The sequence below is a fragment of the Salvia hispanica genome, chromosome 3 (assembly GCF_029641045.1).
Source record: "Salvia hispanica isolate PSC_SH4W2 chromosome 3, Shi_PSC_v1, whole genome shotgun sequence".
In the NCBI taxonomy this organism is placed as follows: domain Eukaryota; kingdom Viridiplantae; phylum Streptophyta; class Magnoliopsida; order Lamiales; family Lamiaceae; genus Salvia; species Salvia hispanica.
In genome coordinates, this window is record NC_142694.1 from 45,428,317 (window position 1) to 45,447,761 (window position 19,445).

The window sequence follows — 19,445 nt, forward strand, 5'->3', positions numbered from 1 at the left end:
CATAAATAATCACATCCACATAGAAGGAAATCACCACACATTTCATATCATGTTAAATACGTTGGAATTCTGACGTTACAGACTAAGTCATTAGTAAATAATCCCAGATTTCATATAAATGAAATATAGAACTCAAGTTACAAACATTCTTGGTGCCTATATATTCTTTATCAGTAGTGCGTCTTAGCAAAGACTGGTATCTATTTCTTTTACAGTTCAGTGGTAGTGCACAAGCTTTTCCTTATCGCTGTTTCCTTCTTTTGTTCGAACGAAGAAGAAGAAATAAGTCTTATTGGGTGGAAGTGGTATGAGATGATTCCACTTTTGCAGCCAGAAACCTGACAACTACAATGGTGATGTTATCACCACTTCCTCTCTGGTTAGCTTCTTGCATCAGCCTCTTGGCTGCATCTTCGGGATCTGGGATCGGTTTAGTCATAGAAACAGCCTCCTGAAAGTTAACACATGGATGAGAAATTGAGAATTACCACCAGACAATCAAAGATCACATAACCATGAAATTATATCGAAAAAATGGACCTCATTTGTCACCACGTCCCAAAGCCCATCGCTGGCAAGGATGAGAAACTCTAGGGTGTCATCGACCTTTTCCTCCTGGGGCGAACATTCAAGAAAGTTATATGGCAAAAGAAAAGACAATATCTATGCTCTTCAAGCAAAAAATTCCTTATCACTTGAATATGTAACTACGGTTTAGATTTAAATCTCAACAAACAATAACATTATTAGCAAGGAGGTTTGAATATTTGGAACACCGTCTCAGAGAGAAGACCTGAATATCTGGGTCAGCAACGACATACTGCTTCAGTTGTCTATCACCAAATGCACGAGATACTGCAAGCACTCCTCCGACTCTCCAAGTTCCTGTAGAGAATATTTAGATGGTGAGAAAACCAGAACATTGTCTGCAGAAGATAAAGAGGTTGAAAAGATAAAACGGAAAGGCATCTACCAGCCCACATCACGAAGCCACCAGCGTCTTCAATCCGTTGTCTCTCTTCTGTCTGGTCTGGTTTATGATCTCGAGAGACAGCAAAAGCTGCAAGATCAAACACAACCATTGATTTAAAATTGCAACAAGTTCCAGAATGGATCTCATCGACTCCACAAAAGCAGCTTAGATATAACAATGTCTAACCAATATAGTTCACATAACAGAGTAAAGGTGGATAAGACTTGGAATTAGTCTGAATAGTGCATCAGAAAGAAAAGGAAATTGAGCATTCTAGTGGAACTTTCACCATGTGACAGCTCATTTCAAATCCTAAACCGCTACATTCCCTAAAGCATTGGTAATGAGGAAAAGATTTCCGGCTCTCACCATTACCACCCCTGCAAACGACGGCTCTTGAATCTCCAACATTCGCCACCAGTAACCGATCACCAACAAGGATAGCTGTGGAAGCAGTAGATCCAGCATCTTTGTTCTGATTGTTCTCAGATTTCAGGAATTCCGAATCTGTATGACTGTAAGCATCCGCTGGAATGAGAACAAGATAGTTAAAAGGCTTAATCTGAAAACAGTATATATGAGTATAACTTATAGCTGAAGAGAGTAGCATAAAAAAGGACTTGCATATGGCTGATTTAGTGTCAGAAATAAATTTTGGATGCTTTATCAGATTGCTGAAAAGGTTTTGTTTGACATATTCAGCAGCTCGAGCTCCACCGTGACCTAACAATGGAAGTTAATTATAGTTATGATACATTGTCAATATATCATAGCTCAGATACTGGTTAAAGAAAATCATAGAAAATTTAGATGAGATGCAATACATGCCAAACATACTCACCACTATTGGGAAATATTTTCTACAGAAAATCAGATAATACATTGAAGTACCTAGATTTTGGAGCATAACTTGGGCAAACTAAAATTCATAACCTTAAGAAGACCACAATTATCGCATGCGAATTAGGAACCTACAAACAAAGAAAATACTAAACAATAGTATAAAATAAAATAGGGATGAGTAAGTCCTCTATCACTTGCAAATCTGCATTTATACGTCCCCTTTTGCCATCTTTTTGCAGACTTGATAACCAATCATCCCATTCAAGAAATTCAAACCATATACACAAGTCATAGAAAACTAAAGTTCTTAAAATGTGTTGCTAAATTGGAAACAATATTCTGCCATATTCACAACACGAAAGTCAAAAATTTTTTACTCAAATTGAAACTCAGCCCAGTCTCACAACAATAGGAAATCAGATATCCACCTAGGCAGTGAGAGTGCAATGCTCATGCACACACAACACAAATACATACGCAGAGAGAGAGAGAGAGAGACCATCAAAGACTCCAAAGAGACCAACCACCTCTCCGTCAACACCATCAATCCTTGTCTCATAAAAATCTTCCATTGAAGATCTTTTACCCGGAGAACTTGCATATCCATAGCTGAATTTTCCATTCTGACTGCACCAAGTTTATACGCTCAATATTAGATCGAACCATGAAAATACACTTCTCAGGTATCAATAATTCATAAAGGTGGAAACCAAAACCTTAATGTTCAAAAGCATATTAGAAGAAACTAAATGAAATGTTAGATAAATAATTTGAGCTCAATGAAACAATGGTTAGCTGAGGAAACCTGCTAAGAGTTCCTTTTCTTGAGGATGTGAATTCTGAGACATTATACTTTTAGAGAAAGACATGAGAAACTCTACGTCACTAAACGTGGATTAACTAGTCTACTACATGATCTAACAACAAAAAAAACATGGGTAAGGGGGTATTTTTATTTAAAACAAGTGAAACGAGGAAAACGACAAAAAATACTCCCTCCGTTCTGCGGTAGTAGAGGCATTTCTTTTTGGCACGGGATTTAAGAAAAATTGTGTTAAGTGGGTTAAATAAAGGAAGAATAAAGTAAAAAGTGAAAAAGGTAGAGAGATGAAGAAAGAATAAATTAAGAGAGAGTAAAGTAAGAGATAAGAAATGTGTTGACTTTTGCTATAAAAGGAAATGACTCAACTACTATGGAACGTACCGAAATGGCAAAATGACTCAACTACTGCGGAACGGAGGGAGTACATTTTTATAAATAAATAGACAATTTGTTTCCAGATAAATACCTGTCAAAGTTTTACGTGGAAGACGGCAAATAATACTGTTTTCTAAAAATAAAAATAATATCATACCATATACTAAGACAACCCACAATTTTGTCAACCTTTCTTGACGCATAGTATGGTAATTTAATGAGAACCACGTGGAACTGCCATTATCCGTGCGTAAACAATCAGACTCACCGAGTATGAAAGCAATACATGCGTGGTGTAAAAGAGATTATTTGAAGAAAAGTTATATAATGATGGAAAACAATATCTGGAAGTGATATCATTACTTTTCTTGAGATTATGAATTATGAGATATTATACCTTAAGAAAAGACAAGACACACCCTGTCACTAATAAAAGAAGCATGGACTAAAATGTCTACTGCGTGGTCTTAAGCCATGGTTAAGAGGGTATTAATTAAAACCATATATAAGCAGCTCTTTAGATACATAATATAATTGTTAGACATTTACATAAATTCATTCCCATATCATTGAACACAATAAACAAACTAACCTCTATACTTGGATATGAGTTGTCAGGTTCTCCACAGAAAGCAAAAAAAAGTCATTTTTCTTATGACAATTTATCATACTAAAACAACCAAGAGCAGTTATTTCAAGCTTTTTTGAAGCATTGCGTGATCATTTTAAAGCACCTTAACAAGGCCAGGAAAAACAGCCAACATCTCCCACAAGAAATAAGATTCCTTGAGTAAGAATGAAATACACATGTATCACGAATAGTTATGATTCGACTGAAAGTTCTACAATAACAGGAACCAATATCCCAAAGCGGACAAAGCTCAACAATTTTACAAACCAGACTTCAAAATCTTTTCAAGTCGAACCAATCATAGGGACTATTAGAAAATCAAGATTCTCACACAAGCTATAGAGATGCAGGATGTAGAAACACTCCCATTTCTTGTAAACCTCAAATAAGGTGTGGGAAAACTAGTATTTTCCCATAGAATGATTCGAATTCAAGAACCATCAATCCAGAACTTTGTCCACAGAAAGGATAACATGAATAAAATTATATTCCAACATACCATACAACAAAACAGATAGAGCAAGAAAATCACCTAAGGCCACCGCCGCTGACCGGGGCAGTATCGACGTGGACTTGGCTTGTAGACTGTGACAATACTGAGTTCAGATAACCCATGTGATCAATCTCTGTTCTATTCCCCAATTCAAAATTTCTGTTTTAGTTTCACTATATCTGACCCTCTTTTCTAATTCATAGAAGGAATTCACCTAGTTTCTTCCTTGTACATTTATCTACCAAATCTTAAGAGGCCCAAATGGGGAAATGTTTATTGTTGCAAAATTAATGTGTTTTAACCCAAAACACGACAATATCAAACTGGTTCAAATCCAATCAAGGGCATTTTTCCATTTATCCTGCAAAAAATAGTTAAAAATTACACCTTGATTTAATGAAACACGGCAAACGAAGCAATAAATCACATGAAGCTTCATATTCAAGTATAGATCTAATATGCATGTGCAGCATAATCAGAGCCTTGGAAATGAAAAAAAGTTGCAACCGTCCAACAACCCCTATTCATTTCCGAAACTCGTTAATCCAATAGAATATGATAAAATTCGAGCAGCTCTCCACATATATATATGCAAATCATAAAAAACCCAAATTACAAATTCCAACTCCTTTCATTTTAATCCCCTAAAATTCCAATCTTGATCAATATACGATTACAAATTCCAACTCAAGAAAGAAAATGCATGAAAACCACATATTCTGCTTATCAATAAAAGACAAAGAAACGTATATGCTAGAGAGAGAAGAAAGAACCTGAAGAAATAGGCAGGCAAAGGAGAAGAAAGAGGAGAAAAAATTGAGAAGACGAAGAAAAAGGGGAAGAGGAGAATGAGAAAAGATAATTAATTAAGTCAAACTAATCAATAATGTAAAATCGTCCTTTTCCCTCGTTTTATTTTCACTTTGCCACTTCACCATTGAATTTTTAATATAGGAAAGGCCCAAATTCATAATTCAGCTTGTTTTCGTTTCCCCAAATTTACCTAATTTGAGTTGGTTTAGTCATGCTAAAATGAGTTGTGACCCATTTATAAGACATATACTACTAGCTTAATTAAGTGTGAATAAAAAATTAATTGATTATTGATTAAACCTTGAAGTAAGTACGTAAAATTGACGCTTATGGTGAGTGGAAGCGATGGAGTATGCCTTATGTCTTATGTTAGGATTATGTTGATTTTGTTAGTTTAGGTTCTTTTCTATTACCGTTACCGTTTAGTTATACTTCTCTTGCAGTTTGCTTTTTTTTTTTTGTTTATCATTTTGATGGTTAGAATATTTTTATGAGCAGGCCAAACTTAAATAAAATGTGGGTTAATCAAGATTAAATGAGTATTAACCTATAAATACTCATTACTATAGAATTCACTGCTTTTATGCAATAATAATGGTTAAGCATAAAAGGAGGGAGTCGGAAAAAATAAAAAGAGAGGGATTGGATAAGCACATTTTGTAAATCAAAGTAATTGATTCACTTACTATTCAATTTCATAAAATCTTCAAACATTCCCCACGAACTAAAATGCAAATCAATTCATACATCTATTTGAATTTGAATAAAATACTACACGTTATAGAGTTGTAATTGATGAGACTGATTTTATTTGGTGGCGAACAATAGAACCCAATTTAGTGGGAAAATTGAATGTGACACATCAAACAAACCCAATCAGAAGGCAAAATTCTGAATTCCTATGCCCCTTGTCGAATATTCTATTTAGAATACATTATTAATTAGAAATCTTTTTTATTGGTAGTAGTACGACTTTTGACTCATAATAATTAGAAGTGTTTCAATTAATTTTGATTAGGGGTTTAAACAATATACGTATGAAAGTGAAATTGCAAAACGTATACGAAAAGGGTAGAAAAGTACGTATTTGTATTCTGTACACACAAACTCCAGCAAAAATGGCTCTCCAGTTGAAGGCGAATCGGATCGATCTCCTCCCTCTCGTGGTCGTCCTTCTCATCGCCGCCCACGTCATCGCATTTGTCAGTATCTCCATTACTCATCGATCATCAATTCTGTGGTTTTGTTGATATCAATTTCATGTATTTTGGCTGATTTAGGTATACTGGTTTTACAAATTAGCTACGGATAGGGCATCGAAGAAAACGAAGAAGCAGTAACGACTGCAAAGGAGAATCGGCGAAGGAAGTGAACATTATATGTTTTCGTCATTTGCGTTTCTCGTTTTTGATTAATTTTCTGACAATTGTTCGCTTTTTATTGAAATATTGTTCGATTACTTAGTCTCATCTATGAATTGGTTGTGCAAAGTCGTTAAAAAATTCTATGTGAAATGATTCCGATTTGAGTAGTGCAGTTCCTTTGATTTCGATCCTACAGTCAAGCAAGAAATAGGCTCTGTTACAGTGTGATATGCTACTTCACTCAGTCATTACAACAAACAGTTTGTGGCCTCGGTCTCAGAGGCCTATACTCGCCTCTCTTTGTCTGCGTTTATGCGTATCATCGGCTGATGTTTTTACTTCGCTTATAGATGAGGATTGCTATGATTTCTTCTGTACTTTCAATTGGAATAGCAGCTTAGCGTAGAGCATTGTGTGCTGCTAAGGATATACAATGCTGTGGATATACAAACTGGTTATTGCTTGTTCAAGGTTCTGTATAGTGTGCAGCTCGCTCCGGATAATCTTCCTCCGGGAATAGCTTGTTTGCTGGGAGATGAAGTTGCAAAAGTTGCTTTACTCATTCTGCATGAGAAAAGGTTGGGGAAGAAGTCTGAGTGGGTGCCTTATATCAGCCGCCTTCCTCTGCCAAAGGACATAGCTCGGTGTTCTGGAGTGACGAAGAACTGGATATGATTCGACAGAATGCTCTGTATGAAGAAACTCTCAAACAGAAGAATCGGATTGAATAAGATTTTTTGGCTGTTAAGTTGGTTTTTGATAACTTCCCCGAATATTTCATGATATTAAGCTGCAGGATTTCGCATATGCATATGGATTAGTTAGTTCTCGAGCATGGGGAGCTGAAGGGGCGTTTCCATGATTCCCTTTGCGGATTTCTTGAATCATGACAGACACTTTAGAGGCGTATATTTTGAGTGATGAAGGCAAGACAACATTAGTGGTTATAGCTGGCTGTGGATTTGCTCCTGGTGATGAGGTCCTGATAAGATCTGGATTTCGGTTTTGCTGTTTCTTGCAATTGTTATGATCAAGTTCATGTTGAGCTTAATGTACCTCAACACGATGCTCTCTATACGCAGAAGTTGGATATTCTTGGCAGAGATCGCACACCAAAGGATCAAGGATGACAACGAGTTTGCTTACTATGACAAGTGGGGCATGGGAATTCCCCAATCACTTCGTGCATTTGCTCGTATGATCATCAAGAACTAGATGACTTGGCGAAGGAAGCTGCAGAGAATGATGGGAGGCTAGCTCAGAAGCCATTGAAGAACAAGAACATAGAGGTAACAGCCCATCAGCTGTCGTTTCATGAAAGATTACGTTGAACACATCGAGTTGTGGCTTCCAACTCCTCCCACTATAGCGAGAGGAGTGCTCTAAGACAACGATTAGCACTATATCCCCTGACTGGTGAACTACGAGTGCTGATGTCTACTTCGGTGTGGCTGGAGAGCTACTGTTCGATGTTATGAAAGAGACAGTTTGCATTATACAATACAAGGTAAAAACCACATCAACTCTACATAATCTCAATTGTTTATTTTATACTCGTCTCATTCATGAAGTGATTGTGTCCGAATTTTTGTCAAATGTTTGTTCTCTCCTTCGTCTTCTTCGAAAGTGGGTAGTTAACTGACTCAAGTGGCTCTCCAAATATTCAAAAAGAAAACGAGTAGTACTACCTGATCAAAATAAGAATTACTCCCTCCGTCCCAGATAATTCGTCCCAATTCCTTTTTCACACTCGTTTTGTGAAAATAATACTCCCTCCGTCCACGAATAGGAGTCCCGTTTTTCCATTTTGGTCCGTCCACGAATAGGAGTCCCGGTTCATAATTACCATAAATGGTAAAGGGACCCCACATTCCACTAACTCATTCCACTCACATATCATTTAAAACTAATATACACAAGTGGGACCTCTATTCCACTAACTTTCTTCCATCCACTTTTCTTAACATTTCTTAAAACTCGTGCCGGATGGAAATGGGACTCCTATTCTTGGACGGAGGGAGTAATAAATAGGTAAAGTTGAGAGAAAGTAAAATATTCTCTACATCATTCTCTCTTTTACTTTACTTTCTCCTCACTTTAATTATTTAATATTATTTTTGCAAAATGAGTGTGAAAAAGGAACTGGGACGAATTATCTGGGGTTGAGGGAGTAATATAGATGTCACATTGAATTCAGGAAGTTGATTGGTTGCACAAACATAAATGAGTATATAATAATGGATGTTGAAGTTCCATGCCACTACAATTTAATTAGAGGAATAATTATGTTTCAAATATTCACATCACATGGCATGGTTGTACCAAGATTGTGACACACCTAATTGATTCCTTCCTTGCGCCTTTATTTCAATGTCACTTGTAAAATTAAGTTTACGTATATACTAGCTTTAATTCACACACTATAATTTTTCTTATGGCTATCCTATGATATCATTCATTTGAGTTAAATTATCACATCTCTAGAATAATTAGAAATATTAGTAGGAAAAAGATGGTGGTTCACAGTTGGGAATGCACGAACTCCAGCTTAATTGTGCTCTTATCAACTTAATTAGGATCAATAAAATTTAAAGTAACAGTTGCCTCACAATAGATTAATTATGGCCATCACTAACTATTTTTTTCACAAATCCAATTTAAAACCAACATGGTAACCACATGATAAATAAAGATTGTTGTTTGAATTTGGACTTCTTTAGCAAATCCAGAAAAAAATAAAGTTTGCGTCTTTCTATTACTATAAATTTTTAAATTTATGTGGGAAAGCAAAGCAAAAAAAACGAGTGAGGAATAAGATCGAAAGTTGTGTAGAAGTAAATATAGATGAATTTTGACGTAACTAACCAATTATAATTTGATTGCAAGTTGCAAAATCAATTTTATACCGAAAGTTTGAGTGCGACTGGAAACTACTTTTAAATTCTGAAATATAGGAAATATTTCTAACAACGGCAATATAAATCGGCTAAACATTGACTGATATGTTAAAGAATCAATCATAGAGATATCAGAATAGTTTAATCTTTTAAAAGAGAATTAATTTAAAAATGAGTATATAAACGACAAAGTGTAGAAAACGGTAAAGTGCAACACATTGAGTGCCAGGTGGCACTACCTAAAAAGCTCGGATCTTGTGACTGTGATTGTAAAAAGTCAAAATGGCACACGTCATCAATTCCTTTTCCTTTTCGTAATTTCGCGAATATACCCTCGGTGGTAGAATTCAATTATATTTCGATAATTACGTACAAAATCGAATTCAATTCGTCTTAATCTGTATATATTGGAACCGTCACATGAATAATAATATATGTGTAATAAATATCGCATGCAGTTTATTTATAGTATATTATATCTCATTATGACAATTATATTATTGTTTTATGAATATTTAAATTAATAAATAGTCAAAATATAACCTAGCTTAATAATTATCAGCCCGTGTAACAAATATTAATTTACTAATACATGGGCTCACGGAGGAGTACTATTTAGTATTCCACTATTTAGTACTCCCTTTGTCCTATAATAATAATATGCACTCTTTTTATTTTAAATTCTATAACAATATGTATTTTTTAATTATAGAAACTCTTTTATTTCTAATAAGATGAAATCCATTTTTTTAAATAAAATTTTAATTACTTTTTCTTCCGATCTCTCTTTTACTTTACTAATTTTATATTAAAATCCATTATGAACCCAAAATACATATTCTTTAAAAATCGGAGAGAGTATCATAATTTAGTTTACTAGAATATCTAGTAGTGATCTAAATAGTCAAAATACTTGGTACGGAGTATTAATTACATATTCAAAATAGGAGTAATTAATTATCAGCACATGTAACTAATAGTACTAGATTAGAGATACTAAATACTTATTATCAGTTAATTAATTCACCAACTAGCAAGATTAAGACTATGGTATTAGGTCATTATTTAATTGTATACTCCATATTGGACATGAAGGGACTCTCTAACATTATGTTTAAATAAAACATCGCATGCACTTTATTTATTCTCATTATGTCAATTATATATTTATATTCGTGCTTGATTAATATTTTAATACTATATCATAAATAGTGAAAATACAACCAGCTCAAGGATTATGATTTATGAGTATTAATTTAGTGATTCGAATTTCGAAATATGAGAAACGAATTGCGAATACATTTATAATACCAAGCAGAGGGTATTATCGTAATTTCACACTATCTCCCCTTCCCTGATTAAAGCCCCCAAAATCCCACACTCCCAAAATCATCTCATCTTTCTGTTATTCTCACGGCGGAGCTTCCAACGCCGACGTCTACACAGAGAGAGAGAAACCGTCGCCGGCAAATCAAAAATCAATGTGCTCTGTAAAGCACAAGCAGAAGCACCAAAACAGCCAGATTCACCACCGCATCTCCCCCTCCACCGCGACCTCCGGCAGCGGCGAGGATTGGAGAGATGTGGCCATCTCCACCGGATCGCTGAAGCACGTCGACCTCAACACCGGATCCAACGGCTGGGCATCGCCGCCGGGGGACAATTTCTCCGTCCGCGGCCCCAATTACCTCACGAAGAAGGCTAAAACCCCCGCCGGCGAGTGGCTGATGAATCCGGCCGGCGTCGACTGGCTCAGATCCAGCGCAAAACTCGATCACGTCCTCGCGCGGCCGGACAACCGCGTGATGACCGCGCTGCGCGCATCGAAGAGCGAGAAATCGTCCAAAACGTTCATCATCGCGATCAATTTACAAGTCCCCGGGCGCGAGCACCACTCCGCGGTTTTCTACTTCTCCAGCAAAATCGACGAGCCGATCGCCTCGAATCCGCTGTTTCATCAGTTCATCAACGGCTCCGACGCCTTCCGAAGCAGCCGATTTAAGATCGTGAATAAGATCGTCAAAGGACCGTGGATTGTGAAATCGGCGGTGGGGAATTACTCAGCGTGTTTGTTGGGGAAGGCATTGAATTGCTACTATCACCGCGGCCCTAATTATTTGGAAATCGATGTCGACATCGGTAGCTCCGCAATCGCCAGCGCAATTTTGAAGCTGGCGTTAGGTTGCGTGACGTCGGTGACGGTGGACATGGGGTTTTTGGTCGAGGGGCAAAAGGAGGAAGAGCTCCCCGAGCGTTTGCTCGGCGCCGTGAGGATTTGTCAAATGGAGATGAGCTCCGCCACGTTTGTTGATAGCGCCGCCGTTGCAACGAGCAAGGTTTTGCCGATGAGTAGCGGCGGCGAAAGCGAAAATGAGGTTTGATTAACTCATCATTTTCGTTGCTATTTAGCCATTGGTAAGTATATTAAACAAATAGAACTATTATGATGAATCGCTTAATGTAGATAATAATCGTTTAGTGGCAATGGTGATTTTATTTAATTTCACCATTTTGATTGTGTTACCATTAATTTCTTCATCACTGACATTAAAAAGAACTTGGAAAAATGTTTATAGTGTGATGGTAACCCGACAGCAATTATAGATACATAAAGAATTATTGCCTTTTGCTTGGAATGCTCAATCTGCACAGTGCTCGATTAAACTTTGGCATAGAAATTTGGGAATTTTTGGTCTTCTTGATTGGTCTTGGATCCTGAAAAAGCTATTGTTTTCTTCAACTCCTAGCAAGATGATGAGGATGGTGGCCCCATCAAGAAAAAATAGATTTTGGTTGCTTTCATAAAAGAAAGGGACTCAACCTTTTTAGTACATCATGTTGCTAATAATTCCAAATTTGGTTGGTTTGCATTAGCTATACTTCATCTTATTATATGTTAACTGTTGAATGTATCATATCATTCTATGGATATTGAAGGGAAGCTAACAATGAAGAAAGGGCTATGGCTACCTTTTTCTCCAGCCATCCAAAAGGTAGAAGGATAGAGCCATATTTTGCATCATTTTTCTTAAAAGATCTCAATTTTTGAGGGGTGAGCACTTTAGGTTTGCTGAGGCTGTGGGTTGCTTTAATCTTTATTGTGTGTTCAGTCCATTATTATTTTGGCAGGATTCCACTATTTCTGAGAAGGTAAGGGTAACTTTGATGTCTGAAAATCACCCAGTAAGAAAATGTACTTAAACATCTACCTTGGAAGGGCATGAATGAGGTACAATAATCATGAATCATGAATGACGAATAACGAATCATAAATCGCCACCCAATCTTGCTGGACCATTGTACTATTCCGTCGTTCTTCTCTCACTTTTTTCTTTCTTTCATATACTAATGTTTAGTTTGGAGTTATTCTGTGTTTGGGTGGTGAGGTGGCTGGCCTTGGGATTTTCTATATATATGATTGATTGAGCAGCTGATAATTTGGACAAGTTAGGCAGATATGTTGATTTTGTTAACTGGTGCAGATTTTCTAGCTATCAATATGATTAAGTTAATCTTGAGACACAATTTAGGGTCTTCTTATGATGAAGTGAGAATTGTATTCGACCGGAGATTCCTAATCGTATGGCCGGATTCTTGGTTCCCAAGTCCTTTCGTTCCCGTGTGTATTCGAGGCGAGTGAATAATGTGAATTGAATCCGAAAAGACGGGATCTTGAATTGTATACAAAGGAAAATGGCTATGGAGTAACAACATAATAGTCCAAAATCCAAATTAGTGAATGGTAATTAATAATAACTCAATAAAGCTCGCGTTGAATCCTCATATCAGATGGAAAATTTAAATTATAGATGTAAGTCGATCAAGTTTGGCATGCTCGAGATATTAATATCTTGTATTAAGACATATCTGGTTAAAGATGTGATAGACCGTGGTTAGGCAATCTACTAAATTATTAAAAACCACAAACATGGATATAACTTTTTGTGGGGACAATACGTGCAAAACATTCAAAATTGTACAGTTTGTAACATCTTTCATAAAGTGTTGTACAATTTGTAAGTGAACATATTGCATCACATATCCAAGGATGTGAAAAAATGTTGTTGTACAATTTGTAATTGAACATGGGGCATCACAAGTGAATTTGCCTCTCACTTCAACAATTCAATCTTGGAGGAACATTATTTGATTTGAAATTTTCAGAAATTATAAATCACATGAGCATATTTCCTACCTTGGGAGGAATTTAATGTATGATTTTTTAAGTAGTGTAAATTACTAAGTTGTTAAACATAAATCAATCAACAGCCAGCAGCTGCAAATCCCAGCTTCCCTCCGGCGACATCATACACCACTTCAAACGCCAGCTGCTGCGTGTTCCCAAAGATTCCGATGTCGGCGGCATCTCCATTCCCGGCGAAGGCAAGGCACGCCACCGTGGAGCTAACCGCGATCATTATCCCGGACGGGCTGAGGTTGATCTTCACCTCGCCGTCAAATGTGAACGACACGGTGGGGACGGAGATGCTCGTGTAGTTCGAGAGGTCGTAGCACGTGTCCAAGATGGAGAATGCCGGTGCCGCCGGGTACTTCTTCATCCCCTGCTTGAACGCAGCACTCAGCGCGCTGTACGCCGCCGGTGGCAGGCGTGTGATCACCGTGCCGGAGTCTATGATCGCGCCGGCCGTCTTGAAAACCGCCCCCCCGATCGGGAGCTGCTGGCCCGAGACGGTGATGGAGGTGATGCTGATGAAGTAGAACGAGGAGCCCTGAGATGAGTCGAACGGTGTGAATTGCACGCTTCCCGAGGTGGCTTTCCCGAGCGTGAGGTAGCCCGTGGAGCTCGCCTTCGACGGTAGACAATAGGAGAAGTACTTTCCGTATTTTGTCGCGGTCTGCGATACGATCGATAGTGGGTCCCGGCCGAGGCCGATTAGTCCGGCAGTACGCCCGAAGAGCCCTCGGTTGTTTTGGCCGCAACCGAACATGAAGTCCGGGAAAACGTCTGTGGCAATGGTGAGTGTGTCTTTGCTAAACAATCCTACTGAAAACGACTGGTCGCCGTATTGGATGCCGTAGACGCACGTCCCGAGGCTGCAGCTGGGTGTGTTGCCCGTGGCGGAGGAGAGCTGGGAGCAGGTGGTGGAGGTGCATGACACGTTGGAATACGAGGTTGAGGTTTTAGGGTCGAATATCGGGTCTTGTTGTTTGTAGCAGGAACGCGCGCATGGTTGGCACTGGGTCCATGTTAGGTCGCTCCCCGTGTCAAAGATGAGGGAGAGAGTTTTCTTGGGGCTACCTAGGCCCATGGAGACTAGGTAGTTTCCAGAGCCTAGGGAGCTCCCCGATTGCGCGGGGAGGTTGACCTTTTCGTCCTTGACTTTGTCTGTGGTACGGATGGAGTCCAAGCGGGTGCGAATTGACTTAACTCTGGATTGGTCGTGAGAGAGAATGTCACTTAGAGATGGCGCAGCGACGACCTCGTCTTGGCTGAGTTTCGAACACGGGCCGTGCCAATGGAAAACTTCTAGTGTGGATGGCCTCTTCTTGATTGAATCTGATAACTCAAATACTCCATGTATTAGATGCATGCGTTATTGATGTCATAATATTACATGAATTGTGTTACCAATATCACATTAGCAATAAATTGTGTGACTAGCTTAATTTGATGTTGGTAACAATCCTTTAATTAGTCAGTAGCAGAGACGAAGCCAGAAATTTTTTATTGTGGGTCCGAAGTTTAGGTATTTTTTTGTGTCGAAATCGTCGAAATTTTTTGTAGCATGAGCAATGGGAAATTGCAAAAGATATATAATAGATGAATAATAAGAGAAAATATAAATTAGAAAAATGCATAATAGAAACTAGAAATCTATACGTCTGTTATCGTTAAAAAAAGGTGCAAGTAATTAAGTACTCTAAGACTAAAATTCAGATATATGCAAATAAAATAGCAGTGGGAGTAAAACTATTGGACATAAAGGTATAAGAAAATAAAATAAGGCGGAAGGATTTGAACTTGGAAACTTAGAAATATAAGAAAATACTACAATAAAACAAATTCAAGTAAAAGTGTAAGAAACAAAAATTGATAAAAGAGTAAGAAAACAAAACAAGAAAAAAATTGATTTTTAGGCCAAGGGGGAATCGAATATGGGATTTGGGAGCATAAAAATGTAAGAAAATTAAACAAAGGATTAAAAAAAAGGAATTGGAGGCCGCAGGAATCGAACTCGTCACTGATTATGCCTTACTAATACCATATATATACTAATAACTTCATTAGCTGGGGAGCCCAGTGGCCCCCCAGGCCCCAAAGTGGCTTCGTCACTGGTCAGTAGTTCTATTATTAAAAAGGTGCATTAGACAGAAGGTTCTTGTTAAGCTAAACCTAACTAGTAGAGCATGTATTCACCAATTAATGCATGGAAAAGGTTAACAAGTAGTGAGAAGAGTTATACCAAAGGAGGAAGATCAATCTCAAATAATGTAGAATTGTGTAACGTAATAGTTGTTCAAATGACTCTTTTAGCTTATTTCCTAAATTTTAACATATTTAATGGGAAGATATTGCTAGTATTTTTGGGGTAAGATAAGGCCAATCGATTATAGTGGAGTTGGTTGGATTGTGGGATCCAATTAATTGGTTTTGAGTGGGGGGATTAGGTTTCGTAGTAATTGGGCTGGATTTGATTGATTATATGATTGTCTAATATAATGGGGTTTTTATTTAGATATTCAATTAATAAAAAAAAAGTCTAATTACTTTTAGTAATACTTGTGATACGAAGTCTAAGGGTAGCACAATCAACAATTCAAAGAGTATGAGTATTTTTATGTTAAAAATATTAATTTTATTTTCAGTAAAATAACTTCTATTCACCTGTGAAGAGAAATAAAATGCTACTAATACTAACATTATTGATGTAATCCAGACAATAAGAATTCATTATCAATTTCTTGAAAACTAAGGCTAAATTATGAGACAGAATTATAAAACACACGGACTTTCTTTCACACACTAAAAAACACACAGCAAAAGAAGACAAGGCACCAGCAATTAATTGTTTAATGTTTTTTTCACATAAAGAAAAGATTAATTAATTTAAAAAAATAGCTGTTAACCACTTGATATTTGCTTTTAACTACAAGATTCAATATCTGAGGAATAATGAATTTGTGCCCATATTATGCCAAAATTGAACCTTTGCAGCTTTTTTATGCTCACATTATTGCTCTTAATCCATGGTACAAAAAGGATTATTGCCCACTTCTTAAATAGTTGAAATATGAAAATGACTTGTTGCATATATTTTTTTTAATTCTGAAAATGACTTATTGCATGCCGTACAGGAAGAAAGACCAAATTTCTCATAAAACTGGAAAAATGACCATTATTATCCAAGTTTTTGTTGCATTTCAGGATTTAAGATTTGATGATTAGTTCAAAGAAGACAGGAAATAGAAATATAATAAAGTTGATTAATTAATTGAATTCAAGATTTGACCTTCATTTATCTCAACTTCAATGCTGCAAATATTTGAATAAAATGCAAATGAGAGAGAGAGGAATTGTTACCTTTGGAAGGACTGCAAACAGAGGCTGGAAAAAAGGAGCTTATTTCAATTGTGTGGAAAGAGTGTTGAATCTTAGAATTTTTGGCTTCAAAAGCATGAGTTTGGTCTAAAAAACTTGAGATAAAAACCAAGAAAAGGAAAGAAGATTTGATGAAGGTGGAGAGGAAATGGGGAGTGGCCATGCGTGAGTGAGTGAGAATGTGAGTGATTTTTGTTTGATGTGGCTTGTGACACTATGCTTCCATCATCTTGGATATATATATATATAGGATTGTGATCAAATGAGATTTATTAGGCTAATTGAGAAATGAGATGCAATATTAGCCACTCATTTTTATTAACTGAGTGGTCCAGATTTTGCCACATGAAATTTATTTTAAGATTAATTAATTATGAGAGGGCATAATTGTAATTTCATGTTTTAATGGAAAGAGAGGAGAATCCCTCCCAGATCCGTCAGTCCTGTTTATCCCCGCCGAAGCTTCTCTGGCTAGCAAATCAAACCGATCCACCGCCGCCGCATTCGTCGCCACCAACCACACCGTCTCGCCGCCGTCTTCATCCCACGCATTCACACAGTGCAGCATATTAAACCCCGCCGCTCCAATCCACCCCCACCGGCGACCTCCTCTCAAAATCAGCCACGGATCCACCACGATCTGCATATCTGGTATCACGGCATACTTCTCCGTCACCGCGAAGTCGTGAATCGAGATCGGTCTCTCTATTGAGTTTATATGCACAGATCTACGCTTTTTCCGTCCGAATCGATCCGGAAATGCGTCAGCGAGAAGACGCCTTCAGAAAAAGCAAGGAGCTCCTATTCGCCGAGATCTTCGATTTCACCAGATTGAAATCGGAGGATTTCAGCAGCAAGTGGCGTAGGATGGACGACGATGAGAAATTGGTTTTGGTTAGGGGTTTTGTGGCGGAGTGTAGCGCGCATTTTCATCCGTTGTCGGCGAGGTCTGTCAAGGAATTGGTGGACGAGTACGTTGCTGGAATGAGTGATTTTTCGGATTCTGGTAATTTGTTCTCTGGTTTGGGGAAATTGTTTGGATTTGGTAGTGATGATATTGATAGCTAGGGACGAAACCTTTTTTTATTTCAATTTGTTGGATAAACATTTGATTCAAATTAAATTATGCCAATTTTGATTACTTTCGATTTGCTGTTTTTTAGTATTAACTTGTAGAATATGTGATTGTGTTTTTAGTTCTCACAGCTCAATGATGAATTTCTCATATGCTATTTTGCCATTTAATCCCCTCAACATTGATCTCTGTTGCTTAATTTGCCATTTAATCCCCTCAACATAGATCTCTGTTGCTTAATTGATGAATATCAATGTTTAGGACTTTGTGATTGTTTTAGGATAATGAGAACTGAAAATGAGCAGTAGTTTGCTGGGAAAATAGGTTTGAACATAGCTGATGGTTGATTATATAAGTATTTGATATGAAAATGTTTGTTGTTGACATGAATTATATAAGTCGTTGGCATGAAAATGTTTGGTTGTTGACATAAATTATAGATGTCGTTGACATGAAAATGTTTGATGTTGACATAAATTATACGTAAAACGTTGTTGACATTAATTATATAAGCAGTTGACATGAAAATATTTGTTGTTGACATTAAATATAAGTAAAACTTTGCTATTGACATTAATTATATAGCTCGTTGACATATACAATTCATGTCAACTACACACATATAATGTCAACTATGTGTACAATCCATGTCAACTACATATATAATTTATGTCAACTACACACATATAATGTCAACTACGTATGCAATTCATGTCAACTACACACGTATAATGTCAACTATGTATATAATCCATGTCAACTACATATATAATTTATGTCAACTACACACATATAATGTCAACTATAAGTTGTTTACATTTGATGCAGGCTATTGACATTTGATGTGCAGTCTATTGACGATAATACCCCCTTGTTGACATTCAATAATCTCGCTATTGATATGTGAATTATAAGTGTTATTATTTAGTTGTTGACATTTTAATACGAGTTGTTGACATTCGATATTCTGACTATTGATATGTGAATTATAAGTGTTATTTGTTCGTTGTTGACATTTTAATACGAGTTGCTGACATTCGATATTCTTGATATTGATATGTGAATTATAAGTGTTATTTTTTAGTTGTTGACATTTTAATACGAGTTGTTGACATTCGATATTCTCGGTATTGATGATATGTAAATTATAAGTGTTATTTTATTGAATGTTGAATATTTGAAGATTTGAATGTAGAAGATTTGAAGATTTGAATGTTGAAGATTTGAAGATTTGAATGTTGAAGATTTGAAGATTTGAAGATTTGAAGAATGTTGAAGATTTGAAGATTTGAAGATTTGAATGTTGAAGATTTGAATGTTGAAGAGATTTGAAGAATGTTGAAGATTTGAAGATTTGAATGTTGAAGATTTGAAAATTTGAAAATATGAATGTTGAAGATTTGAAGATTTGAATGTTGAAGATTTGAAAATTTGAAAATATGAATGTTGAAGATTTGAAGATATGAATGTTGAAGATTTGAAGATTTGAATGTTGAAGATTTGAAGACTTTGCAGCTAGAGTTTTAGAGAGAATTTTAGAAAATGATTTCAAACACAATTTAATGAAAAGACAATTATACCCCCTTGTTGACATAAT

At 36.7% G+C, this 19,445-nt stretch overlaps 3 protein-coding genes and 2 pseudogenes across 5 annotated transcripts; 3 read left to right on the forward strand and 2 right to left on the reverse strand.

Moving 5' to 3' along the window:
* Positions 1–20: 20 nt before the first annotated feature.
* LOC125214471 (putative protein phosphatase 2C 59) lies at positions 21–5,054 on the reverse strand. 3 transcript variants are annotated; one of them, XM_089067315.1, is made up of 9 exons: positions 4,912–5,053; positions 4,178–4,499; positions 2,316–2,443; positions 1,598–1,696; positions 1,343–1,501; positions 974–1,060; positions 794–885; positions 541–615; positions 21–451 (listed from the first exon to the last, which is right to left on the reverse strand). In XM_089067315.1, exons 2-9 carry the CDS (start codon positions 4,258–4,260, stop codon positions 290–292), a joined length of 885 nt encoding a protein of 294 aa, XP_088923441.1. In that variant the 5' UTR covers positions 4,261–4,499; positions 4,912–5,053; the 3' UTR covers positions 21–289. The 3 variants fall into 3 exon arrangements, with proteins under 3 accessions (XP_088923441.1, XP_047971470.1, XP_088923442.1); XM_048115513.2 differs by having other exon boundaries at positions 1,343–1,696; positions 4,912–5,054; XM_089067316.1 differs by lacking the exons at positions 2,316–2,443; positions 4,178–4,499; positions 4,912–5,053 and adding an exon at positions 1,865–2,285 and having other exon boundaries at positions 1,343–1,696.
* A 1,474-nt stretch (positions 5,055–6,528) lies between these two features.
* LOC125212570 (ribulose-1,5 bisphosphate carboxylase/oxygenase large subunit N-methyltransferase, chloroplastic-like) lies at positions 6,529–7,962 on the forward strand (annotated as a pseudogene).
* A 2,636-nt stretch (positions 7,963–10,598) lies between these two features.
* LOC125214065 (protein ENHANCED DISEASE RESISTANCE 2-like pseudogene) lies at positions 10,599–11,735 on the forward strand (annotated as a pseudogene).
* A 1,435-nt stretch (positions 11,736–13,170) lies between these two features.
* Positions 13,171–16,973, reverse strand: LOC125214064 (aspartyl protease family protein At5g10770-like). Its single transcript, XM_048114933.2, has 2 exons — positions 16,756–16,973; positions 13,171–14,730 (listed from the first exon to the last, which is right to left on the reverse strand). Exons 1-2 carry the CDS (start codon positions 16,934–16,936, stop codon positions 13,475–13,477), a joined length of 1,437 nt encoding a protein of 478 aa, XP_047970890.1. The 5' UTR covers positions 16,937–16,973; the 3' UTR covers positions 13,171–13,474.
* A 559-nt stretch (positions 16,974–17,532) lies between these two features.
* On the forward strand, positions 17,533–17,841 carry LOC148930923 (uncharacterized). The gene has a single exon (XM_089066655.1). The coding sequence runs from the start codon at positions 17,533–17,535 to the stop codon at positions 17,839–17,841; it is 309 nt and encodes a 102-aa protein (XP_088922781.1).
* The last annotated feature ends 1,604 nt before the right edge of the window (positions 17,842–19,445 follow it).

Excerpts from the sequence above, each read along its gene's own strand:
- LOC125214471 (XM_048115513.2), bottom strand. The coding sequence starts at position 4,260 with ATGGGTTATCTGAACTCAGTATTGTCACAGTCTACAAGCCAAGTCCAC. Across the intron at positions 616-793 it reads TTGCTGACCCAGATATTCAG|GAGGAAAAGGTCGATGACAC; the intron begins GTCTTCTCTCTG and ends TGTTCGCCCCAG. Across the intron at positions 452-540 it reads GGGACGTGGTGACAAATGAG|GAGGCTGTTTCTATGACTAA; the intron begins GTCCATTTTTTC and ends GTTAACTTTCAG.
- LOC125214064 (XM_048114933.2), bottom strand. The coding sequence starts at position 16,936 with ATGGCCACTCCCCATTTCCTCTCCACCTTCATCAAATCTTCTTTCCTT. Across the intron at positions 14,731-16,755 it reads TGTTTGCAGTCCTTCCAAAG|ATTCAATCAAGAAGAGGCCA; the intron begins GTAACAATTCCT and ends TTGAGTTATCAG.
- LOC148930923 (XM_089066655.1), top strand. The coding sequence starts at position 17,533 with ATGCGTCAGCGAGAAGACGCCTTCAGAAAAAGCAAGGAGCTCCTATTC.